This window comes from Ranitomeya variabilis, chromosome 1 (assembly GCF_051348905.1).
Source record: "Ranitomeya variabilis isolate aRanVar5 chromosome 1, aRanVar5.hap1, whole genome shotgun sequence".
Lineage (NCBI taxonomy): Eukaryota > Metazoa > Chordata > Amphibia > Anura > Dendrobatidae > Ranitomeya > Ranitomeya variabilis.
This window is the reverse complement of record NC_135232.1, coordinates 715,596,458-715,622,765: the sequence shown is the minus strand read 5'-3', so window position 1 is coordinate 715,622,765 and position 26,308 is coordinate 715,596,458. Positions and strand designations below refer to the sequence as shown.

Here is a 26,308-nt window from a genome sequence, read left to right as displayed (position 1 = left end):
AATATCAGGGCGTGGTTTATAGGAGGAGTAATATCAGGGCGGTGTTCATATGGGGAGGAGTCATATCAGGGCGGGAGTTCTAGGGGAGGAGTAATATCAGGGCGTGGTTTATAGGAGGAGTAATATCAGGGCGGGAGATCTAGGGGAGGAGTCATATCAGGGCGGGAGTTCTAGGGGAGGAGTAATATCAGGGCGTGGTTTATAGGAGGAGTAATATCAGGGCGGTGTTCATATGGGGAGGAGTCATATCAGGGCGGGAGTTCTAGGGGAGGAGTAATATCAGGGCGTGGTTTATAGGAGGAGTAATATCAGGGCGGGAGTTATAGGGGGAGGAGTAATATCAGGGCGTGTTTTATAGGAGGAGTAATATCAGGGCAGTGTTCATATGGGGAGGAGTCATATCAGGGCGGGAGTTCTAGGGGAGGAGTAATATCAGGGCGTGGTTTATAGGAGGAGTAATATCAGGGCGGTGTTCATATGGGGAGGAGTCATATCAGGGCAGGACATCTAGGGGAGTAATATCAGGGCGTGGTTTATAGGAGGAGTAATATCAGGGCGGTGTTCATATGGGAAGGAGTCATATCAGGGCGGTGTTCATATGGGAAGGAGTCATATCAGGGCGGGAGTTCTAGGGGAGGAGTAATATCAGGGCGTGGTTTATAGGAGAATATCAGGGCGATGTTCATATGGGGAGGAGTCATATCAGGCCGGGAGTTCTAGGGGAGGAGTAATATCAGGGCGTGGTTTATAGGAGAAGTAATATCAGGTCGGTGTTTATATGGGGAGGAGTCATATCAGGGCGGGAGTTCTAGGGGAGGAGTAAGATCAGGGTGGGGTTTATAGGAGGAGCAATATCAGGGCGGTGTTCATATGGGGAGGAGTCATATCAGAGCGGGAGTTCTAGGGGGAGGAGTAATATCAGGGCGTTGTTTATAGGGGGAGAAATACTATCAGGGCGTGGTTTACCGGGGGAGTAGTAATATTAGGGCGGTGTTCATAGGTGGAAGAATAATATTAGGGAGGGGTTTATAGGGTGAGGAGTAATATCAGGGCTGGGTTTAGGGAAGGAGTAATATTAGAAGGGAAGAGGGATACAGGTTCATGGTTGAATTCACATTGTAATATATCATACAGCTGCTGCTCAATTTTTTTTTTGTACAGCGCAGGACTCCTTCACCCAAGATTCCACGGCAGCACTCCACAGGAGGCCCCTCATACTGCTCTGGCCACTAACCCACAGCAATACTCCTTCCCACCATGAGATGCCCTCAGCATCGCTCCACCCACAACCCCCCCAAAAGGTGGTTTATTGCATCGCTCCACCCATGTCGATAACTCCCATTGCGCTAAATTGGCAATCTTGCAGTGAAGCGTCCTCCTAACAATGCTCCACTTGCCATAAGACACCCTTTCCCAGCACTGCTCCCACCACAAAAACAGGAAGCACGATGTCTCCAGTTTATGGGACGGCCATGTGCGGCACTGAAATGTTACCTCTCCACCCCTCCAGGAGGCGCTGTACACTGACAGGAGACCCGAGAACCGTTTATTGCATCTCCCTCTCTCCATTGTTCACACAGGGAGCAGAGGCATAAGGTGGTAATGGATGCCGGCTGTTGCTGGACAGAAGTTGGACGGAGGGATTACGAAGGCTACACTGGCCAGAGCGAGGGCCGTCACTGTACGGCTGGTGTATGGGGTGCAGGGAGGATCAGATCCTGTGCACATGATGACGGTGCAGCCCAGACAGCGAGGGGGTTAAAGCCGTTAGGTACAATTACCGGCTGCGCATCTTGCAGCTGTAATCAGGCAGCGGAAAGGAGAGATCTCTGCTCTATCCTAATCTGCTGCTTTCTTCCCGTCCTGCCCTATCGCTATGGCAACTGCATCCACCGACCAAAGGTTCCATGCCACTTCCTTCTCTGCAGGTCCCGGTACACTGACTCGCGGCTCCAGGGGGCTCACCACTAGACCACGTACACAGTAACCACAGGATGGTCCCTCCATTATAAAGTAGGATAACAATGAGGGGAGTGAGCGGCCCGGAATCTTACCCATCATAACAGGGGGCAGCATGTGAAGGGTTAACCCATGAGTGCTGAAGGCATTTGGACGCCATGACATACATGCCAGAACGAATCCCCTCCCCCTGCACTCCACAGATCCAGAGCCGAGAAAGCGCACGTGGTACTAGAGTCCACTCCACTGGTACACAGTCCTGTACTACTGCATCGATTACTGATCCTGTCCCCAGCGCCATGTTCAGAAGTCCCAGGAGTCCATCCAGCGCAGTCCTGCCATTGGGCTGTTGGCAGCGTCAGACAGAGACCCCACCATGCCGTAGGCCAGAGGATGGAAGAGGTAGAAGCTGCAAGAGAATCACGAGTCACGGGCAGGAACGACAGCAGGTGGTCGCCATCTACCTGTGCCCCACCACCACCTACCCGAGCCATCACCCACCTGTACAGCAGAGTCCCAGACAGCAGAGTCATCCCAACTGCGCACACAGCACTGCGCCGAGACGGGCAGAGGATGGCAGCACCCAATCGGAGCAGAGACCAGAACGTGACCGCTGTACGGAGAGAGACAGTCAGAAGAGACCGCACATTACACTCTCATGCCATGTTCAGATGCCAGTGCTCACCACTCAGAAGCCAGCGCTCGTTGCTCGGAAGCCAGCGTTCACCAGACGCCAGCGCTCACCCCTCAGACGCCAGCGCTCGCCCCTCAGACGCCAGCGCTCGCCCCTCAGACGCCAACGTTCACCAGACGCCAGGCTCAGCCCTCAGATGCCAGCGCTCGCCCCTCAGACGCCAGCGCTCGCCCCTCAGACGCCAACGTTCACCAGACGCCAGGCTCACCCCTCAGACGCCAGCGCTCGCCCCTCAGACGCCAGCGCTCGCCCCTCAGACGCCAACGTTCACCAGACGCCAGGCTCAGCCCTCAGATGCCAGCGCTCGCCCCTCAGACGCCAGCGTTCACCAGACGCCAGGCTCAGCTCTCAGACGCCAGCGCTCGCCCCTCAGACGCCACGTTCACCAGACGCCAGTCTCAGCCCTCAGATGCCAGAACTCGCCGCTCAGACGCCAGGCTCAGCCCTTAGACGCCAGCGCTCGCCCCTCAGACGCCAGCACTCACCACTCAGCATACTGGAGAAGAGCATGGCGGGGAAGTAGTGGTGATAATACAAGACTCGGCCCATGAAGAAGAAAGGCAAATAGTGAAGAAGCCATCCTGACATCAGCTGCCCCCCACCCTCCAGGAGGAGGGAAAAGACATCTGCAAGAAAGACCCCCATCACACAGATCATTAGCAGTCACAAGGGGACACAGAACAAGAGATGGAGCAGCACTTACCCCTCACCTCCCCGGACAGGGAGAGGCCACGCTGCAAGGAGACCGCCGCACAGAACGCCAGCACCACGTACACGATGAGACCGCCCAGGTTCAGAAACCAAATTACCTACAGGGTTGATGAGACAAGTTAAGAACCGAACAGCGTCACTGCTGTCCTCCGACAGATAGGAAACTCACCGGATTCCCCAGCAGATAAATCCGGAAATCAGTAGCGTTCACACCAGAAAAGCGGAGACCCTGCGGGGGGAGGGGTCAGATACACTGCTGATGGGGGGGGGGGGGGGGGGGGGCGGGGGGGGGGTCTGGCAGGAATTGGGGCACTCTCACCTGGAAGTTAATGGGCCAGTGCCAGGGCTTGGATGTCACCTCATGTTCCTTGGGCTTCAGGCCACTATTTGCCTTAGGAAGTAAAATAACCAGTTATGATCAAAGACCCTTTAAAAGCCCCCGATCACACAGGACATTGCTCACCCGCAGCATCACTACGTGGGACTCCGCCAGCGCCTCCAGGAAGGACGGCTTCAGGATGGAGACTGAGATTTTCAAGACTATGATGGAGATCGTGAGTTCAGGAGACAGAAGAGACATGGGGACACTGAAGAGGGGGGTCACACACTTACGTCGGATGTTCTCATGGTCCTCCACACTCCATAGGGTATTGGGGCTCTCACGTAGATACGGGCTGCACGTCACCTCGCCCTGTTCCCAACCCCTGGGAGACAAAAGCAAGAGCTGTCAACAGCACGTCTGACCAGCAGAGTGCACCATACTGGAATGACAGGAGCTCCTCACCGACCCACGAATTAGAGGAGCCCTGATAGGTTGTAAACGGCAACAACGGCCTCAAGTTTACTGACAGGGCAAAAACACACGAGAACAGTGAGCGCAGCTCTGAAGTATAATACAGGATCAGTAGTATACACTGTGTTCCAAATTATTATGCACATAGAGGTTAGGAGTGATAAGGTTAGAATTTTTTTGTTTGTCATTTAAACTCATTGATGGTGATGTGTGTCAGGGCTCTTTATATCACTGAAAGCAATTGCAGATACCTGTGCAAATTAGTTTGGCAGGTGTGTCCAAATAAAGGCAAGACTACTTAAGAAGGCTGTTCCACATTATTAAGCAGCCTACATTTTTTGCCAAAATGGGAAAGAAAAAGGATGTGTCGGCTGCTGAGAAGCAACAAATTGTGGAGTATTTAGGTCAAGGCATGACTACAATCAACATTGCCAAGACACTTCATCGTGATCATCGCACAATCAAGAAGTATGTAGCTGATTCCCAGCACACACGTGTGCGTGCTGATAAGGAAAAATTGAGGACTCTTTCCAACAGGCAATTGTGTAAGGTTAAAAGAGCAGCTGCAAAAATGTCTGGTCATAGCAGCAGACAAGTTTTTGAAGCTGCTGGTGCCTCCAACGTCCCCAGAACAACAAGATGCAGGGTCCTTCAGAGGTTTGCAGCTGTGTGTAAGCCATCCTGTTGACCACCTCTATCCACTGCACACAAGCAGAAACGGCTCCAGTGGGCCAAACGATACATGAAGACTGACTTCCAAACTGTTTTGTTCACCGATGAGTGCCGTGCAACGCTCGATGGTCCAGATGGATGGAGTGGAGGATGGCTGGTTGATGGACACCCCATGAAAACACGGCTAAGGCGCCAACAAGGAAGAGGTAGAGTAATGTTTTGGGCTGGAATCATGGGGAGAGAGATTGTCGGCCCCTTTATGATCCCTGAAGGGGTAAAGATGAACTCCATAATCTATGTGGAGTTTCTAAAACAACACTTCCTGCCATGGTTCAAGAGGAAGAACCGTGCTTTCCGCAGCAAGATCATTTTCATGCATGATAATGCACCGTCTCATGCTGCAAAAAACACATCTGCATCTCTGGCTGCTATGGGCATAAAAGAGGACAAACTTATGGTGTGGCCACCATCTTCCCCTGACCTCAACCCCATTGAGAACCTCTGGAGCATCATCAAAAGGAGTGTCTATGATGGCGGGAGGCAGTTCACATCTAAGCAACAGCTCTGGGAGGGTATTCTGTCCACATGCAAAACAATTGAAGCAGAAACCATCCAAAAACTGACAAATTCAATGGACAAGAGAGTTCAGAAGCTTCTTTCGAACAAGGGGTCCTATGTGCAAATGTAACATCACCTAGAATAAAGTTTTCACTTGAAAACTGTTTGATTTCATTTTGTAATAAGCTGATAATGATTAGAACTTCACAATTGACCATTTTTTTGTTCAAAATAAAAAAAAAAGGTTGAAAACTCTGCTGTGCATAATAATTTGGAACATGCATTTTGAGTGTTTTTTTTTTTTTTAAAAGATACTGTTTTCATAGGCAGTTTGTTCCAAAACATTGCAATTATACTAGAATAGTAGATGACTGGAAAATAACAATGACTGCAATTCAGATAGGTAATTTAGAGAAAATATGAGGAAATATTACTTGCATAATAATTTGGAACACAGTGTAATGTGTGTACACAGTGACTCCACCACCTGAATAGTGAGTGCAGTCCTGGTGTATAATACAGGGTGTAACTAAGGATCAGTACAGGATCAGTAATGTAATGTATGTACACAGTTACTGCATCAGCAGAATAGGGAGTGCAGCTCTGGAGTATAATACAGGATGTAATACAGGATCAGTAATGTAATGTATGTACACAGTGACTGCATCAGCAGAACAGTGAGCGCAGCTCTGAAGTATAATACAGGATCAGTAGTATAATGCGTGTACACAGTGACTCCACCACCAGAATAGTGAGTGCAGCTCTGGAGTATAATACAGGGTGTAACTCAGGATCAGTAATGTAATGTATGTACACAGTGACTGCACCAGCAGAACAGTGAGTTCAGATCTGGAGTATAATACAGGAGGTAACTCAGGATCAGTAATGTAATGTATGTACACAGTGACTACACCAGCAGAATAGTGAGTGCAGCTCTGGAGTATAATACAGGATGTAACTCAGGATCAGTAATGTAATGTATGTACACAGTGACTGCACCAGCAGAACAGTGAGTTCAGCTCTGGAGTATAATACAGGAGGTAACTCAGGATCAGTAATGTAATGTATGTACACAGTGACTACACCAGCAGAATAGTGAGTGCAGCTCTGGAGTATAATGCAGGGTCAGTACAGGACGCGCACAGTGATTTTTCGGGTGGACATAGACTTAGGGGTACAGTGACTAAACGCTTTGGGTGAGACAAGATATATTGACTGTGATCTTCGCCTGCTGCTGGGATTACTATTGTAATGTGGGCTGATAACAGATTTTTGACCCCCCAGCCTAACAATTCCATGCTGCGCCATATCTCACCACTTGGGAAGAGTCTTCCCTGATGATCCCAGAGCACAGCCCGTGGAGAGGTGCAGCAGGCGAATCTGACTGCGCAGAACTTTCACTTTATTTTTGCCACCAGTCACCTCGATCCTCCAAAAGTCATTGGTGTCGCCTGACCCGTTCTGTGAAGGAGAGAAGTGGTAACACGTGGACAGAAGACCCCAGAGTAGTGATGAGAAAGGTGTCCGCCACCCTCACCGTGCCGTACGCTGTCACCTGCAGATGTTTCTTAGTTAGTGGCGCTTCCCGCTGATGACTATGGAGGTTACGGCCAGTGCTGGGAGAACATGAGGAAATCATGTGTAAGAAATGGAGAGCAGAAAGAAAGAAAAAATGATCTATAGAATATGAATCCCAGGAACCCACGTCACACACTTTATGCTGCTCCACCCACACCTCCGGGGCGCCCCGCCGACAGCCTGGCAGGGAACGACTGTGCCGGCCGGTCCAGGGTCACACTATATGGGGGTCATCCAGGAAAAGAAAAGTATGGCCACGCTCCTGTCCACTCTGCTTGTGTGTGCTGCTGCAGCACCTCTTTTCCAGGAGAACCACACACAACCTGTGGACGAGGACCACCACTGTTCCAAGTGCGTACAACCCTTTCATCTACCGGTTGTATCCCCGCTCTGGGGGCCCCGGGCCCGGGCTGCAGCACTGAAGGAGCAGCAGCCAGGTCAAGATTTTCACAGACACTATTCACAATATTTAGACATGGGCCATAAAGTGCGGAGCCAGCGGAGAGAGGTCACACGCTGGTCTCCATTTTCCATCTCAAGGGATAAGTGACTGACAGGAGGCACAGCAGAGTCCCAGGTTTACGAGGCTGTTCCTGGCGCTGTTTATGTGGAGGATGAACGGCAGTCAGATCCCCGATCCTGGAGATACGAGTCATGTAAACACGGCAGCCGCTATAATCCCAGGAGGATGGGGGTCCGTCCACATATGCACACAGCAGGACTGAGCCTTGGACCGCTGCCATGTGCATTTAACCCTTCATGAGGTAATAATAAAGCAGCTGCACAGGCAGAACGTGGGGATCTGACTGCTGGGCATACAGAGCATGGTCCCCGGCAAACAGTCCAACCACCCCGGTACACCCGCTACAGCACATGGACAACCCGGCCCTGACACACGGACCACCCAACATACTTATCACCCTGGTCCGGTTCATGGACGGGAGACCACCCGGCCCCAAAACCCAGACCATACGACCCGACAAACGGACCACCCGGCCCCAACACACAGACCACTCAGCCCTGGCACACAGATCACCTGGCACACACACACACAACCTGCCCCCGGCACACCCGCCCCTGACACCCGGACCACCTGGCCCTGGCACACAGACCCGACACACGGACCACACACACGGCCCCGGGACACGGACCACCAGCCCTGACACCTAGCGCACGGACCGCCAGCCCCTGAATCACAAGGCCCCGGCACATGGAGCACCAGGCCCCGGCACATGGACTACCCGGCCCACGGACACAGACTACTTGGCACACGAACACAAACAACCCACTCATGGACCACATGGCTCCGGCACCTTGACCACCAGGACACAGATCACCCGGCACACGGACACAGACCACCTGCACAGACAACCCATCCCAAGACCACATGACCCCGGCACATGGACCCCCGGGATATGGAACACCCACCCCAACACTGGGACCACCAGCCCCTGTCACACAGACTGCCCGCCCCCGGATCACAAGTCCTCGGCATACGGACAAATCGGTCCCGGCACACGGCCCCGGCACATAGACCATCCGGCCACGGCACATGGACACAGACTACCTGGCACACGCACACAGACAACCCACCCCAGGACCACATGGCACTGGCACACGGACCCCAGGGACACGGACCACCAGCACACACAGCCTTGGCACATGGACCACACGAACCCAGCACACAGACCACCCGGTACATGGACCCGACACACATATCACCCACCCCACAGACCACACGGCCCTGACACACGGACTACATGGCTCAGGAACGGACCATCCGCCCCCCGACAAAAGGACCATCCGGGCCTGACACACGGACCACATTGCCCCGGCACACACACCACAGGGCCCCGACACACGGACCACCAGCCCCGACACCTGGCACATGGACCGTCAGCCCACGGATCACAAGTCCCCAGCACACGGTGCACCCGGCCTTTGCGCCTGGAGCAACCAGCCCCGGCACATAGACCCCCAGGACACAGATCACCCGCCACACGGACACAGACCACCTGGCACACACACACACAGACAACACATCCCCGGGGACCACATGACCCTGGCACACGGACCCCGGGATACAGACCACCCGCCCTGACCAATAGCCACTGGCACACAGACTGTTTGCCCCGGATCACAAGTCCTCGGCATACGGACAAATCGGTCCCGACACACGGAGCACCTGGCCCCGGCACATAGACCATCCAGCCATGGCACACAGACACAGACTACCTGGCACACGCACACAGACAACCCACCCCAGGACCACATGGCACCGGCACATGGACCCCCTGCCCCTGGACCACACGGCCCTGGCACACGGACCACATGGCCTTGGCACACACACCACGGCATACCCAGCCCCAATACACAGACCACAGGGCCCCGGCACACGCACACAGACCACCCGCCCCTGACACACGGACCACCCGGGCCCGACAAACCTGCCCCCGGACCACACAGCCTCGGCACACCCGGCCCCGACACATATACCATCTGACACCGGCGCACAAACCGCCCGGCCCTTGGCACACGCACAGACCATCCGTTCCCGGCACATGAACATATCACATGGCCCGGCAACACAAGAAGCTGAATTGTTCCACTCACTGCAGCCTCCCCTGCATGTCACACGATGGTGAGGCCCACACCCAGCCCTGGCACACGAACCACTTGGCCACGGCACAGACAACCCGGTCCCGGCACACGCACAGACAACCCTGCGCCGGCACACAGACCACCCGTCACAAGGCCCCGGCAGTACAAGAATCTGAATTGTTCCACTCACTGCAGCGTCCCCTGCACGTCACATGATGTTGAGGCCCACAGCAAAACTGCAGACCACCCAGCGCTTCATGCCAGGACATGCATTAAAGGGCAGATTTTAGACGCCAATCCTGTTTGATACGCAAATGATAGTGGCAGATGAGCAGGGCAGTCCGCTCAGCGCACGTTAGGTAACCAAGTCCTGTGTGTGGCATAGTGGGCGTTTCCTGCGGGGCCCGCTAGGGAGTGAACAACGCTGCGAGCAGGACATAGTAGGCAGAGATTAACCCTTTCACCGGTACCCAAATCTCGTCCATGTGTTGGCCACTCACCCTTTATGCTCCAGGCGGATAAGGTCTCCGTGATGCACAAACTCCAGGGCGGAATCAGAGTCTGAGGAGAAACAGCAAAGTCAGTGGAGTCAGCGGAAAAAACGGAGATGAGCAGGGCGGCAAACCATCTGCATTGTCCCCAGCCACTACTACCAGTGCCCACCATTACCATACTCGGCGTTGTGCTTCTTCACCATCCACAGGTTATTGGGATCCTTGTGAGAATACGTGGTGACCTGAGTAAGGAGAGGAAAAGGTCAGCAGAGGAGGTGCAGGCCCGGAGGATATGTGTCTACAGTGCCCACCTGCTGCTGCCGTGCCCCCACCCCTTCTGGGTACAGGTGCCAGTGTGAGTGCAGGTATCCAGCGGCGGTACGCACGTTCTTCAGGGTAATCACTGAGCCGTACGCCAGGTCTAGAGGGAACCATCACGAAGCATAAGACAATGGAGCCCCCACAGCTGCCCTCGCCGCCCCCCATACTCACACTCTGGCATGGAGGCATTATGCAGGTTGTTCCCAATCAGACGAGACTGGAAGGCTGAGCTGAAGAATCCGTCTCCAGGACCACTGCAGAGAGACATGTGACAACCGGGGCCACGTGTACTGGGTTCAGGGGCCACATACTGGTGACTACACCATGGCGGACTACAAGTGACAGCAGAGGACAGAACCAAGGGGCTCTTTTTACTGATAATAATCAGTCGTTTCCATGTGAAGGAGATGCCCACAGCTCGGAGCATGGCACCCCAGTAATCATGGCTGGCTGTTATGGTGACTGCGCCGTTTCTCCTGGTGTTCACCCATCTCCGTAGTGTACTGCCCGCTGCTGGTGAGAGCTCACATATATCCTTATCTTACCTTCTATTAAGAACAGCAAAATGGACGACAAAAGTCAAGGCGTAAAGGGCGAGAGGCAGCAAAATGAGGCAGAGGACACGAGCAGCCACGTGACGGACGACAACATCCTGTGACAGGAGGGAGAAGAAGACGACATGATAAGTGAAGACCATGTAAAGATGGTCTACAGAGACCAGCAGTTATCACCCTGCAATAACTACTGTCCTAATTAACCCCTTTCCACTGTCGGAAATGGTAAGTCTGTACACCTCACACTTCTGGTCGGGCTCTGTCTTGTCACCCATCGCCCTTCACTGGCCATGAGGGGGGTCATCTCCAGGGGGAAAAGCTTGCTGTGGTGCTCGCCCGGTCTGAATATCGCATTCTAAGAGATGCACTCCTAGCATTGCTGGGAGACGTCACGCTGCTGCTCCCGGCGACTGGGGTGTGTGAGGCCCCCTGGTGTTACCTGCTGCCAGCGTGTGCAGAGCATGCCACTGCTGGGGCATTAGATGGTGGGAGGATCCCTCCAGTCTTCTCTCCCCTCCTCCGGTGTCTCTGGTCTGGGGGTGCAGAATGGTCATTGCCCCAGCATGGTCCAGTTACTGCGGGGTGCAGATATAAACCTGCCATTTCATCCTTTGTCGCTGATTATTCCAGTACTGGTGGGGGTGCAGATCAGTGTTCTGTGCTCCTCAGGAGGTTCATGCCTTGGTCCTGTGCTTGGTTTATCATAGTTCGTATTACTTCCTGCAGTCGCACTGTGGTCTTTTGGTTCTGGTGTATTTGCCCGGTCTGCTGCTTATGTGTCTTGTCACCAGCCGCCATGCTGCTCGCCACCTGGGAAGGGCTCTGATGAAGCCCCCCCCCTTGCCAGGACAGGGAGGCTGGTGAAGAGTATACCCGGCCCTCTGGGTGCGTGGCAGTGCGACAGATACACTGCTCTTGCTGGCTAGCAGGAGGTCGTCACCTCTACACCCAGCATAACACCCACTGCACCACGAAGTATTATTACGTCATGGAGCAGCGCTATACAGCCAACACCTTCTGCTAACTGCAGAGTCGGCACCACATCATATCACTGATGTTTACTTATTAAATGCTGCTGACAATCACTGACAGTAGCATATCAATTGTGCAATCTTGCATGTGTGTCCATTCTGGCGGCCACAGAACATGCACTCTCCCTTTGGGGTTTCAATGTTGATTTTCCGTGAGGGCTAGACAGAGTTTCAATTTTTGGTACTCACAAGGCTGTCAAAAATAACGCAGTGATCAAAATGTCATATCTACCCTAAAACAGTCTCCACAGAAACAGCAGCGCGCCCTGCTGAAAGCGAGCTAACGGCTAACGCAGCAGCAACACCGCACAGACCTGTAGGGTCGAGCTACCGGCTAACACAGCAGCAATTGCAGCAACACCGCACAGACCTGTAGGGTCGAGCTACCGGCTAACACAGCAGCAATTGCAGCAACACCGCACAGACTTGTAGGGTCGAGCTACCGGCTAACACAGCAGCAATTGCAGCAACACCGCACAGACCTGTAGGGTCGAGCTACCGGCTAACACAGCAGCAAATGCACAGACATGGAGGGTTAAGCTATCGGCTAACAGAGTAGCAAATGCAGCGTCACCACACAGACCTGGAGGGTCGGGCACCAGGCTAACACGATAGCAAATGCAGCAACACCGCACAGACCTGTAGGGTCGAGCTACCGGCTAACACAGCAGCAATTGCAGCAACACTGCACAGACCTGTAGGGTCGAGCTACCGGCTAACACAGCAGCAAATGCAGCAACACCGCACAGACCTGTAGGGTCGAGCTACCGGCTAACACAGCAGCAATTGCAGCAACACCGCACAGACCTGTAGGGTCGAGCTACCGGCTAACACAGCAGCAAATGCACAGACATGGAGGGTTAAGTTATCGCCTAACAGAGTAGCAAATGCAGCGTCACCACACAGACCTGGAGGGTCGGGCACTGGGCTAACACGATGGCAAATGCAGCGCCACCGCACAGACCCAGAGGATCAGGCTACTGGCTAACATGGTGGAAAATGCAGCGCCACCGCACAGACCTGGAGGGTCCGGCACCGGGCTAACACGATGGCAAATGCAGCGTCACCGCACAGACCTGGAGGATGGGGCTTCCGGCTAACATGGTGGAAAATGCAGCGTCACCGCACAGACCTGTAGTGTCGAGCTACTGTCACCACACTTGGGATTGTGTCCCTATATCTCGGTACATCATGTGCTGCCTGACAATACTCAGAAACATTCGCCCTCATACAGATTCAGAGATGGACACAAAGTCCCGTCTCCAGGGAGGGAAAACAAAAGTTGAGCGTGTGCCTAAGGATTTGTGCGGCTCTGATCAAACATTTTTCTGTCCCCTGCAGCCGCCTTCCCTCTGCACCCGCTACCGTAGCTAACACTGCTATTTATTAGGTCCAGCAAGGTCATGACATATACGCCGCGGGGTCCAGCAAGCACCAAGGGTGGCACCAAGGGTGCTTGGAATGCCAGGCAGAGAAGGTGGTTGCTGAGGGGGACAGAGAGACGTAGGATCATCTCATCATACATTGTAACCAACATCATCACCACAATGTCCAGACCAGCCAGTACTCACAATCCTGATCCGCAGATCTCCCAGAAGCTGCCACAGGTCCTGGGCTGTGTTCACACCAACCAAGACGATCACAAAAAGACCCACGAACTTCACTCCCATCGCTCCAGCTAAATTCACTCCAGTCAGCGCCAGCCACAGCCACCAGGGGGCGCTGAAAGGCCTGAAAGAAGTAAGGGTCAGGGACTCAAGAGCGGCAGGAGCGGGGTCAGGGTCTCAAGAGCGGCAGGAGCGGGGTCAGGGTCTCAAGAGCGGCAGGAGCGGGGTCAGGGACTCAAAAGCGGCAGGAGCGGGGTCAGGGGCTGAGACCTTCACTAGTGGGGTCAGTGTTTGGGAGTGTCAAGATCGGCATCTGGGCCTGAGAGTAGTAGGAACTGGTTCAGGGCCTGGGAGCGGCTTTAATGGGGTCAGGGTCTGGGAGTGTCAGGAGTGTGAGGCAGGGTCTGGGAGTGTCAGGAGTGTGAGGCAGGGTCTGGGAGTGTCAGGAGTGTGAGGCAGGGTCTGGGAGTGTCAGGAGTGTGAGGCAGGGTCTGGGAGTGTCAGGAGTGTGAGGCAGGGTCTGGGAGTGTCAGGAGTGTGAGGCAGGGTCTGGGAGTGTCAGGAGTGTGAGGCAGGGTCTGGGAGTGTCAGGAGTGTGAGGCAGGGTCTGGGAGTGTCAGGAGTGTGAGGCAGGGTCTGGGAGTGTCAGGAGTGTGAGGCAGGGTCTGGGAGTGTGAGGCAGGGTCTGGGAGTGTGAGGAGTGTGAGGCAGGGTCTGGGAGTGTCAGGAGTGTGAGGCAGGGTCTGGGAGTGTCAGGAGTGTGAGGCAGGGTCTGGGAGTGTCAGGAGTGTGAGGCAGGGTCTGGGAGTGTCAGGAGTGTGAGGCAGGGTCTGGGAGTGTCAGGAGTGTGAGGCAGGGTCTGGGAGTGTGAGGCAGGTTCTGGGAGTGTCAGGAGTGTGAGGCAGGGTCTGGGAGTGTCAGGAGTGTGAGGCAGGGTCTGGGAGTGTGAGGCAGGGTCTGGGAGTGTCAGGAGTGTGAGGCAGGGTCTGGGAGTGTCAGGAGTGTGAGGCAGGGTCTGGGAGTGTGAGGCAGGGTCTGGGAGTGTCAGGAGTGTGAGGCAGGGTCTGGGAGTGTCAGGAGTGTGAGGCAGGGTCTGGGAGTGTCAGGAGTGTGAGGCAGGGTCTGGGAGTGTCAGGAGTGTGAGGCAGGGTCTGGGAGTGTCAGGAGTGTGAGGCAGGGTCTGGGAGTGTCAGGAGTGTGAGGCAGGGTCTGGGAGTGTCAGGAGTGTGAGGCAGGGTCTGGGAGTGTGAGGCAGGGTCTGGGAGTGTCAGGAGTGTGAGGCAGGGTCTGGGAGTGTCAGGAGTGTGAGGCAGGGTCTGGGAGTGTCAGGAGTGTGAGGCAGGGTCTGGGAGTGTGAGGCAGGTTCTGGGAGTGTCAGGAGTGTGAGGCAGGGTGTGGGAGTGTCAGGAGTGGGGCCAGGGTCTGGGAGTGTCAGGAGTGGGGCCAGGGTCTGGGAGTGTCAGGAGTGGGGCCAGGGTCTGGGAGTGTCAGGAGTGGGGCCAGGGTCTGGGAGTGTCAGGAGTGGGGCCAGGGTCTGGGAGTGTCAGGAGTGGGGCCAGGGTCTGGGAGTGTCAGGAGTGGGGCCAGGGTCTGGGAGTGTCAGGAGTGGGGCCAGGGTCTGGGAGTGTCAGGGGTGGGGCCACGGTCTGGGAGTGTCAGGAGTGGGGTCAGGGTGTGTCAGGGGTGGGATCAGGGTCTGAGAGTGTCAGGAGTGGGGTCAGGGTCTAAGGCTACGTTCACATTTGCGGTCAGCGCCGCAGCGTCGGGCGCCGCAGCGGCGCCGCATGCGTCATGCGCCCCTATATTTAACATGGGGGCGCATGGACATGCGTTGTGCTGCGTTTTGCGCCGCATGGCCGCAAGCGTTGGACGCAAGAAACGCATCAAGTTGCATTTTTTTTGCGTCCAACTTTCGGCCAAAAACGACGCAGGCGGCGCAAAACGCAGCGTTTTAGCGTGCGTTTTGCCGCGTTTTTGTTTGCGTTGTGCGCTGCGGCGCCGACGCTGCGGCGCACAACGCAAATGTGAACGTAGCCTAAGAGTGTCAGGAGTGGGGTCAGGGTGTGTCAGGGATGGAATCAGGGTCTGAGAGTGTCAGGAGTGGGCTCATGTGAGGCCACTTACCTGCTGGAGCAGGATTGGAACATGACCATGCTCAGTACTGCGGCCATGATGAAGAACATGAGGATGGGATCCAGCAGGATGTACTGTGACAGCGTGATGCAGCCCGTGTCTGGGGGGGCAGAGGAGCGTTACATGGTGTCTGTTCAGGTGTAGCCCCCAAAACCTGACCTGTGTGGTGCAGCATACCAAGGAGGACAAGCAGAGAGGCAAGCAGTGCCACTGCCACTGACCGAGACAGCTGCCGGACAATGAGAAACGCAAAGGGAGGAAGCCAGGCCCCGAGGAAGGCGCAGAACTGCGGAAAGAGCAGCCATGATAAACGGGAGGGGCTCACCTCTAACCCAGCCGACCAACCTCTGCCTCCCACCTCACAGCTCACCCCTCTCATGCCCACATACGAGTGGCTGCCATAGTGGAGCCCAGGCTGCAGGAAGGAGAAGGATCCATTGTAGCCAGTCAGACGCCCAGCGAGTCCGATCAGCATCTGCAGAAGGTAAAGAAGAAGATGTTATATATTACTGGGGGACGGTCAGTGAGAGCAGCTATATATTACTGGGGGACGGTCAGTGAGCGCAGTTATATATTACATGGTGACGGTCAGTGAGAGCAGTTATATGTTACAGGGGGACGGTCAGTGAGCGCAGTTAGATATTACAGGGGGATGGTCAGTGAGCGCAGTTATATATTACATGGGGACGGTCAGTGAGAGCAGTTAGATATTACAGGGGGACGGTCAGTGAGAGCAGTTAGATATTACAGGGGGACGGTCAGTGAGAGCAGTTAGATATTACAGGGGGATGGTCAGTGAGCGCAGTTATATATTACATGGGGACGGTCAGTGAGAGCAGTTACAGTTAGGTCCATATATATTTGGACAGAGACAACATTTTTCTAGTTTTGGTTATAGACATTACCACAATGAATTTTAAACAAAACAATTCAGATGCAGTTGAAGTTCAGACTTTCAGCTTTCATTTGAGGGTATCCACATTAAAATCGGATGAAGGGTTTAAGAGTTTCAGCTCCTTAACATGTGCCACCCTGTTTTTAAAAGGACCAAAAGTAATTGGACAGATTCAATAATTTTAAATAAAATGTTCATTTTTAGTACTTGGTTGAAAACCCTTGGCTGGCAATGACTGCCTGAAGTCTTGAACTCATGGACATCACCAGACGCTGTGTTTCCTCCTTTTTGATGCTCTGCCAGGCCTTCACTGCAGTGGTTTTCAGTTGCTGTTTGTTTGTGGGCCTTTCTGTCTGAAGTTTAGTCTTTAACAAGTGAAATGCATGCTCAATTGGGTTGAGATCAGGTGACTGACTTGGCCATTCAAGAATATTCCACTTCTTTGCTTTAATAAGTTCCTGGGTTGCTTTGGCTTTATGTTTTGGGTTATTGTCCATCTGTAGTATGAAACGACGACCAATCAGTTTGGCTGCATTTGGCTGGATCTGAGCACACAGTATGGCTCTGAAGACCTCAGAATTCATTCGGCTGCTTCTGTCCTCTGTCACATCATCAATAAACACTAGTGACCCAGTGCCACTGGCAGCCATGCATGCCCAAGCCATCACACTGACTCCGCCGTGTTTTACAGATGATGTAGTATGCTTTGGATCATGAGCTGTACCATGCCTTCGCCATACTTTTCTCTTTCCATCATTCTGGTAGAAGTTGATCTTGGTTTCATCTGTCCAAAGAATGTTCTTCCAGAACTGTGCTGGCTTTTTTAGATGTTTTTTAGCAAAGTCCAGTCTAGCCTTTTTATTCTTGATGCTTATGAGTGGCTTGCACCGTGCAGTGAACCCTCTGTATTTACTTTCATGCAGTCTTCTCTTTATGGTAGATTTGGATATTGATGCGCCGACCTCCTGGAGAGTGTTGTTCACTTGGTTGGCTGTTGTGAAGGGGTTTCTCTTCACCATGGAGATTATTCTGCGATCACCCACCACTGTTGTCTTCCGTGGGCGCCCAGGTCTTTTTGCATTGATGAGATCACCAGTGCTTTCTTTCTTTCTTTCTTTCTCAGGATGTACCAAACTGTAGATTTTGCCACTCCTAATATTGTAGCAATTTCTCGGATGGGTTTTTTCTGTTTTCGCAGCTTAAGGATGGCTTGTTTCACCTGCATGGAGAGCTCCTTTGACCGCATGTTTACTTCACAGCAAAACCTTCCAAATGCAAGCACCACACCTCAAATCAACTTCAGGCCTTTTATCTGCTTAATTGAGAATGACATAATGAAGGGATTGCCCACAACTGTCCATGAAATAGCCTTGGAGTCAATTGTCCAATTACTTTTGGTCCCTTTAAAAACAGGGTGGCACATGTTAAGGAGCTGAAACTTCTAAACCCTTCATCCAATTTTATTGTGGATACCCTCAAATGAAAGCTGAAAGTCTGAACTTCAACTGCATCTAAATTGTTTTGTTTAAAATTCATTGTGGTACTGTCTATAACCAAAATTAGAAAAATGTTGTCTCTGTCCAAATATATATGGACCTAACTGTATATATTATAGGGGGACGGTCAGTGAGAGCAGTTAGATATTACAGGGGGACGGTCAGTGAGCGCAGTTAGATATTACATGGGGGCGGTCAGTGAGCGCAGTTAATATTACATGGGGGCGGTTAGTGAGCGCAGTTATATATTACAGGGGGACAGTCAGTGAGCGCAGTTATATATTACAGGGGGACAGTCAGTGAGCGCAGTTAGATATTACAGGGGGACGGTCAGTGAGCGCAGTTATATATTACAGGGGGACAGTCAGTGAGCGCAGTTATATATTACAGGGGGACAGTCAGTGAGCGCAGTTATATATTACATGGGGCGGTCAGTGAGCGCAGTTATATATTACAGGGGGACGGTCAGTGAGCGCAGTTAGATATTACAGGGGACGGTCAGTGAGCGCAGTTAGATATTACAGGGGGACGGTCAGTGCGCGCAGTTAGATATTACAGGGGGACAGTCAGTGAGCGCAGTTATATATTACATGGGGCGGTCAGTGAGCGCAGTTATATATTACAGGGGGACGGTCAGTGAGCGCAGTTAGATATTACAGGGGACGGTCAGTGAGCGCAGTTAGATATTACAGGGGGACGGTCAGTGCGCGCAGTTAGATATTACAGGGGGACGGTCAGTGAGCGCAGTTAGATATTACAGGGGGACGGTCAGTGAGCGCAGTTAGATATTACAGGGGGACGGTCAGTGAGCGCAGTTAGATATTACAGGGGGACGGTCAATGAGCGCAGTTAGATATTACAGGGGGACGGTCAGTAAGCGCAGTTAGATATTACAGGGGGACAGTCAGTGAGCGCAATTAGATATTACAGGGGACAGTCAGTGAGCGCAATTAGATATTACAGGGCAGGGCCGGACTGGGACTGAAATTCAGCCCTGGCATTTTTAAGCACACAGGGCCACGTCTTGTAACTTCTGTAATCTTGCTCTCTAGATAGTCCAAGTACAGGTCAGCAGCATACAATCAAAACGTTTTGTGTTGCGGACCTGCCTAGCCAACAGCCACTGAATTATGGCCAACTTAGATGAGCCAATAATCATGAAATGTGTGTTGGTGCGTCTTGCTGATTATTTCTCATTTAAATAGGTCAGTAATCACCTGATGTAAGAGCAAAATGATTATTAGTCACGTGAGATGATTTTTAGCCGGCTTAAAAATCAAGGTTCTTGGTAGCATATTGCCCCAGACTTGCGCTGCTGAGAACAGGACATTATTTATTTTCCATTATAGTCTATGGTGCTGCTCACATGCCCATATGCTTTTGCAGACTGTGTCCCCAAATAAAAATCAGAGACATTTTTCGTTTTTTATCATTGTCGCAGACAAAATGACCTATACAGGTCTATGAACCTGTGCCAATCACGGACAGCACATAGACAGCACCAGTGTACACTCTGCGTGGTCCGTGATTAACATTGTAATGTATAGGAGAAGCTTTTAATTAATTTTTTTCATAAGTGCAAATCACTTAAGTTTCAGTCTGGGGGCAAGCACACATTACCGGGCCATGTGTAGTGACTCATTAACCAGTTTACCGACGTCTTACCTTCCTTACAGAAGCAGCAGAGGTAACTTTTAAAAAACGAGACTGGACAGATCGTTTTCATGTTGGGATGCATGTATTTTGTGGCTGCAGAACCAAGGTAAGGGTGTGTGCACACATCTTTTTCAGGCGGATTGCGGCAGGCACCCCCCACCTGAAAAAGCACCTCAAACCTGCCGCATAACATGAACTTGGTGCACAGCAATGTAAAACGACATTGCTTTACCTGCTCCGTATGTTATTTCTTCTTTCAACTGCTTCAGTGCTTGGAAACTGAGGCCATTAAAAGAAGTAGCACAGTGTCACTTGCAACTATAAGAGAAACTATCGTGAAAAGACGTCGGTGGCACAGAAAAACATGGCGCCTTCAGGTAAAAGACTTGAGATGCTTTCCTGAAGCAGCTCTGAAATAAAATGCTGTGTGCACATACCCTAGATACACACACTAGGCTACAGCATCCAGCAAACGCTGAATACAAGAATCATTCTAAGGCCAGGGTCACACTTGCGAGTCTCTCACTTCCGGCACTGTCGCTGGCAGTAGGGACCGGAGTGTGCGGCTGCATGTATTTCAATGCAGCTGAACGCTCCACTCCCAAGTGATGACGGCAGTGCCGGGTATGGAAGCAAGAGACTCGAGTGAGTTTCTCGCATTGCACTCGCAAGTGTGACACCGGTCTAAGGACCAATGCAGACGGCAATGTATATTCTCCCATCTGATAGAATCAGCAGTTTGCGTTGCCCTTCGAACTTACAGCGCAGGCGCCGGGGCCGCAGCAGGACACACGGGCGACTGCTGCGTGTTAACTTCCTCAAAGTGGTCGCTGTTGCGGCTGCTGCTCCGACCGTGGAAGGTCGTCTGGGAAGCGAGGGATGCACCGCAGTGGTCACTGACAAGGCGGTAAATCCGGGAGCCCCAGTGGGACGTTAATGAAGGCAGAGAGTATTGAGTGACTGCTGGGAGGCATTTGTGTTTGGGGGGAAAAGACATGCCCCCCCCCCCCGGACAAATTCGAGGTATCAGGGACAAATTATAAAAATGATTATTTTAGCATTGAAAGGGAGCACAACTAAAAGAGCCACCTTGACAGAATGCAGCATTAGTGCTACACAAGCTGGCTCTTTTAGTTAAAAACGCCTGGGGGGGGGACAGGTTCCCTTTAAATACAACAACTCAAAGTGTTTTGTTTGGGGGTAAGCAGGGGGTCAGGAGTCAATATACATGTCGGTGTGGGGCATGTTTCCACGCTGTGTACTGGCAGCGCTTTGGACGCAGTGGATCCCGGCTCTGCCAAAAACGCTGCCCCCTTTTGTACATGCGGTGATACCGCATTGTATCTATACATAGGACAGGGAGGGATATTTATTTTGTGGAGACTGATTGTCTCCGCAAGATAGACATGCTGCAGTCTATAAAGACGCGTCGCATGTGCGTAATTTTGGGTGTGTCATCACCCGCATCCCTGAACGCATTGTGGAGATGGGATTTCATAAAATCCCCTCCACTGTGCTGTAACATCTCGACACTGCGGCTGTACGCCGCGTTCAAGCCACAGCAAATCCAGACCAAATACGCCCCCTGTGCACATACCCTAAGGCAGCACAGAGAAAGTAAGGGCGGCTGCATTTGTTGACAGACTCAAACACTGGTGACATACTCAAACTACAGACACATGCCCTGCACATATACACAGTTTACACATTGAGCATACACATACTCCTTTCTACAGGCAGCTGGATTTCTTCATCTGATGATGCATCCTAGGAGCAGGGGATCTCAGCTCTGTTGCTAGTGATTGCACACAGGCCTGGGCCCTCCTGTCCTGCTCTCGGCCGTGCATCCTCCAGCTCTGATCCGGCAGAGGAGGGAACGCTGCAGCTGCTATTGGAGGAGCTCAGTGCTGGGATCTTCCAGTCTTTTTCTCCTCACAGCACTGGCCCCGCCCACCTCCTCATTGCTTTCTGTAGCTCCCCTGCTTGTTTTCATTGGCTGAGTGCCAGACAGCAGCAGTGCTGGCGATATGGATCTGGTGCGGCCTCCTAGAGAGGTATGTATGTAAATTATCCCCGCCGGCCATGAGCAGGAGCTGGGACATGGCCGGGGATAAATGCCTCCCTTCCCCCCCACCTTGCCTCTGCCCTTCCTTCTCACTGTGGACTCCTGTGTCCCACTGCTGCTGCTCACATGTACAGAGCAGTTGAGACCGCGCCTCCTTCTTCTCCTGAGCGGCTCCTGTCCTGTCACATCAATGGTGCTCCTGCAGAGGGAGCGGCCCACGGCAGGGGGCGGCCCCTCTGGCAAATGCCAGAACTGCCCTATGGCCAGTCCGGCCCTGTTACAGGGGGATGGTCAGTGAGCGCAGTTATATATTACATGGGGGCGGTCAGTGAGAGCAGTTAGATATTACAAGGGAACGGTCAGTGAGCGAAGTTATATATTACAGGGGGACGGTCAGTGAGCGCAGTTAGATATTACAGGGGGATGGTCAGTGAGCGCAGATATTACAGGGGGACGGCCAGTGAGCGCAGCTAGATATTACAGGGTAACGGTCAGTGAGCCCAGTTATATATTACAGGGGGACGGTCAGTGAGAGCAGTTATATATTGCAGGGGACGGTCAGTGAGCGCAGTTATATATTGCAGGGGACGGTCAGTGAGAGCAGTTATATATTACAGGAGACGGTCAGCGAGCGCAGTTATATATTATGGGGGGACGGTCAGTGAGCGCAGTTAGATATTACAGGGGGACGGTCAGCGAGCGCAGTAATACATTACAGGGGGATTGCCAATGAGCGTAGTTATATATTATGGGGGGGGGGGGGTCAGCCTATACAGTCTATAATTTTAAGGATAGGTTAATTTTAAGATTGAGAGATAGGATATCAAAAATAAAATCCAGAAAATCACAAATTATATAAATTTATTTGTATTTTTCAGTGAGAAATAAGGATTTGATCCCCTACCACAATTCAGAGTTCTGGCTCCTACAGACCAGTTAGACGCTCCTAATCAACTCGTTACCTGCATTAAAGACAGCTGTCTTACATAGTCACCTTTATAAAAGACTCCTGTCCACAGACTCAATTAATCAGTCAGACGCTAACCTCTACAACATGGGCAAGACCAAAGAGCTGTATAAGAATGTCAGGGACAAGATCATAGACCTGCACAAAGCTGGAATGGGCTACAAAACCATAAGTAAGACGCTGGGTGAGAAGGAGACAACTGTTGGTGCAACAGTAAGAAATGGAAGAAATACAAAATGACTGTCAATCAATATCGATCTGGGACACCATGCAAAATCTCATCTCGTGGGGAATCCGTGATCATGAGGAAGTTGAGAGATCAGCCTAAAACTACATGAGGGGAACTTGTTAATGATCTCAAGGCAGCTGGGACTACAGTCACCAAGAAAACCATTGGTAACACATTACGCCATAAATGGTTAATATCCTGCAGTGCCCGCAAGGTCCCCCTGCTCAGGAAGGCACATGTGCAGGCCCGTCTGAAGATTGCCAATGAACACCTGGATGATTCTGTGAGTGATTGGGAGAAGGTGCTGTGATCCGATGAGACAAAAATTTAGGACTTTGGCATTAACTCAACTCGCCGTGTTTGGAGGAAGAGAAATGCAGCCTATGACCCAAAGAACACCATCTCCACTGTCAAGCATGGAGGAGGAAACATTATGTTTTGGGGTGTTTCTCTGCTAAGGACTACTTCACTGCATCAATGGGAGAATGGATGGAGCCATGTACCGTAACATCCTGAGTGACAACCTCCTTCCCTTAAAAATGGGTTGTGGCTGTATCTTCCAGGAAGACAATGACCCAAAACATGCAGCCAAGGCAACAAACGAGTGGCTCGAAAAGAAGCACGTTAAGGTCATGGAGTGGCCTAGCCAGTCTCCAGACCATAATCCCATAGAAAACTTATGGAGGGAGTTGAAGCTTCGAGTTGCTAAGTGAAAGCCTCAAAATCTTAATGATCTGCAAAGAGGAGTGGACCAAAATTCCTCCTGACATGTGCGCAAACCTCATCATCAACTGCAAAAAATGTCTGACTGCTGTGCTTGCCAACAAGGGTTTTGGCACCAAGTATTAAGTCTTGTTTGCCAGAGGGATCAAATACTTATTGCTCACTGTAAAATGCAAATACATTTATATAATTTATACAATGTGATTTTCTGGGTTTGATTTTTGATATTCTATCTCTCAATGTTAAAATTAACCTACCCTTAAAATTATAGATTGATCATGTCTTTGTCAGTGGGCAAACTTACAAAATCAGCAAGGGATCAAATACTTATTTCCCCACTGTATATGTTACAGGATGGAAGGTCAAGTCTGACTGCCATGACCCCGCTCATGTGACCTCTCACCTTTCCCAGTGGGGGGTGGACATCGAAGAAAAATGTTCGGTTGATGTAGTAACTTCCCATCTTCCCGAAGTGCGTCTCATCCCAGCTGTGAGAGGACAGGAAAAGAGAGGAAGAAGGAGAAGAGAGAAGAAAAGAGAGGAAGAGGAGTAGAAGAGAGGAAGGAGAGAGAAGAAAAGAGAGGAAAAGGAAGAAGAGAGGAAGAAGAGAGGAAGAGGAGGAGAAGAAGAAGAGAGAAGAAGGAGAAGAGAGAAGAAGAAAAGAGAGGAGAGGAAGAAGAGAGAAAGAGGAGAAGAGGAGAGGAAGAAGCGAGAAAGAGGAGAGGAAGAAGAGAGGAAAAGGAGTAAAAGAAGAGAGAGAAGACCGAGAGAGGAGGAAAAGAGAAGAAAAAAAATGGAGAATAAGAGAGGATGATGAGAAAAAGAAGGCAGGCGAGTGAGGAGCGAGTACCGGCAACCAGTGCTGCTCCGCGGCCGGGACTCACCACACGTGTGGCGGCTCCGCCAGTCGGTAGAAGCGGCTGAGGAAGGAGAACACGATCACCGCCCCTAGCACGGCCATGGACATCGTCCTCCCCGCCAGCTCCATCCCCGGCCTGTCCTGCCGCCACCGCAGCCTGAGCTGGCAGCCGTGCGGAGTCCCCGTCATCTCCATAGCGACCAGACACCAGAGGTCACACTGCGCAGCCGCACGATATTGTCAGGAGGACTCCAATAACATGGCCGCAGCCGCCAACTCTATGAGGGCGGAGCGAGGGCGGAAGAGTGAAACATGGCGGCCACATGCAAGGTAAGAGGCTGATTGGTCAGAGCTCTGTCACTGGTGATAACAGGCATTCTGGGACTTGTAGTGACAAGAAGATCAGAAAATATTGCACACTAATAGGAGCAGTAGTACCACATACACCCCGTATAACCCGGTGTAATCTCCGCCCCCCATAAATAACCCGGGGTAATCACAGCCTCCTGTGTACCCTGATGTTATCACTGCTCCCCATATACACCAGTTTTCTCGGCGCCCACTATGTACACGGCCACTATTAGGCCATGTGCCCACGTTGCGGATTCTGCTGCCGATTTTTCTGCAGCGGATTTGGAAAATCTGCAGTGCAAAACCACTGCGGATTTTCTCGCGGTTTCTTCTGCGGATTCCTCTGCGGGTTTTCAACTGCACTTTCCTATTGGTGCTGGTTGAAAACCGCTGCGGAATCTGCAGAAAGAATTGACATGCTGCAGAAAATAATCCGCTGCGTTTCCGCGTGGAATTTTCTGCAGCATGTGCACAGCGTTTTTTTTTTCCCATAGGCTTACATGGTACTGTAAGCTTTGGGAAATCTGCTGCGGATCCGCAGCGTCAAATCCGCTGCGGATCCGCAGCAGAATCCGCAGCGTGTGCACATACCCTAAGGGTACGTGTCCACGGTCAGGAAACGCTGCGGGTTTGACGCTCTGTACATCCGCAGCGTCCAACCAGCAGCAGCCAGATGTTACAGCATAGTGGAGGGGATTTCATGATCCCGTCTCCACTACGCGCTCAGAGATGCAGGCCGCAGACCCCCGTATGCCGATATGCCGCTTGTCTTTATAGACTGCAGCATGTCGGTTTACAATGCGGCGATGCTCCGTCCCTGCAGCGTAAATTTCCCATAGATAATCATTAGATGCAGTAAACCCACATCTAATGATTAGTCACATGCGTAATGACTGCGAAAACGCAGCTTACTATGCATGTCTGCCGGCTCACCTGTCACACCGCCGGAAGTCCCTCGTCCACTGCAGTTCTCACAGTAACTCAGCTTACTCGAGAACTGCTGTGCACATGACCGGGGGTTATCTCAAGTCACACTATGCTGGTTCTCACGATCATCTGACCGCGAGAACTAGAGTGTAGGTGATCTCCGGTGGTCATCTACATGCTCTGCTATGTATGGATGTCAGGCATCCAGATGTAGCAGAGCCGGACTCATCGTGGGACAGTCGTTATTAACCCCTTTACCCCCAAGGATGGTTTGCACGTTAATGACCGGACCAATTTTTACAATTCTGACCACTGGCCCTTTATGAGGTTATAACTCTGGAACGCTTCAACGGATCTTGGCAATTCTGACATTGTTTTCTCGTGAGATATTGTACTTCATGTTAGTGGTAAAATTTATTCGATATAACTTGCGT

General features: G+C 52.0%; 2 protein-coding genes across 6 annotated transcripts in view; one reads left to right on the top strand and one right to left on the bottom strand.

The window, feature by feature from the left end:
• Positions 1-1,155: 1,155 nt before the first annotated feature.
• POMT2 (protein O-mannosyltransferase 2) lies at positions 1,156-24,908 on the bottom strand. Of its 5 annotated transcripts, none has more exons than XM_077267504.1 (21): positions 24,622-24,905; positions 24,141-24,225; positions 16,077-16,181; positions 15,884-15,992; positions 15,698-15,806; positions 13,538-13,697; positions 10,927-11,033; positions 10,553-10,635; positions 10,372-10,481; positions 10,236-10,302; positions 10,067-10,127; positions 6,925-7,003; positions 6,703-6,848; positions 3,977-4,068; positions 3,828-3,904; positions 3,684-3,755; positions 3,534-3,593; positions 3,357-3,462; positions 3,139-3,279; positions 2,461-2,572; positions 1,156-2,368 (listed from the first exon to the last, which is right to left on the bottom strand). In XM_077267504.1, exons 1-21 carry the CDS (start codon positions 24,789-24,791, stop codon positions 2,263-2,265), a joined length of 2,157 nt encoding a protein of 718 aa, XP_077123619.1. In that variant the 5' UTR covers positions 24,792-24,905; the 3' UTR covers positions 1,156-2,262. The 5 variants fall into 5 exon arrangements, with proteins under 5 accessions (XP_077123619.1, XP_077123620.1, XP_077123618.1 ...); XM_077267505.1 differs by having other exon boundaries at positions 1,530-2,368; positions 6,943-7,003; positions 10,230-10,302; positions 24,622-24,908; XM_077267503.1 differs by having other exon boundaries at positions 1,530-2,368; positions 10,230-10,302; positions 24,622-24,906.
• The window catches only part of GSTZ1 (glutathione S-transferase zeta 1), a 12,963-nt gene continuing 11,495 nt past the window's right edge, over positions 24,841-26,308 (top strand). The window contains exon 1 of the mRNA XM_077267517.1: positions 24,841-24,926. Within this exon, the coding sequence (XP_077123632.1) occupies positions 24,909-24,926 (18 nt within the window). The 5' untranslated portion in view covers positions 24,841-24,908. The remainder of the gene's footprint in view (positions 24,927-26,308) is intronic.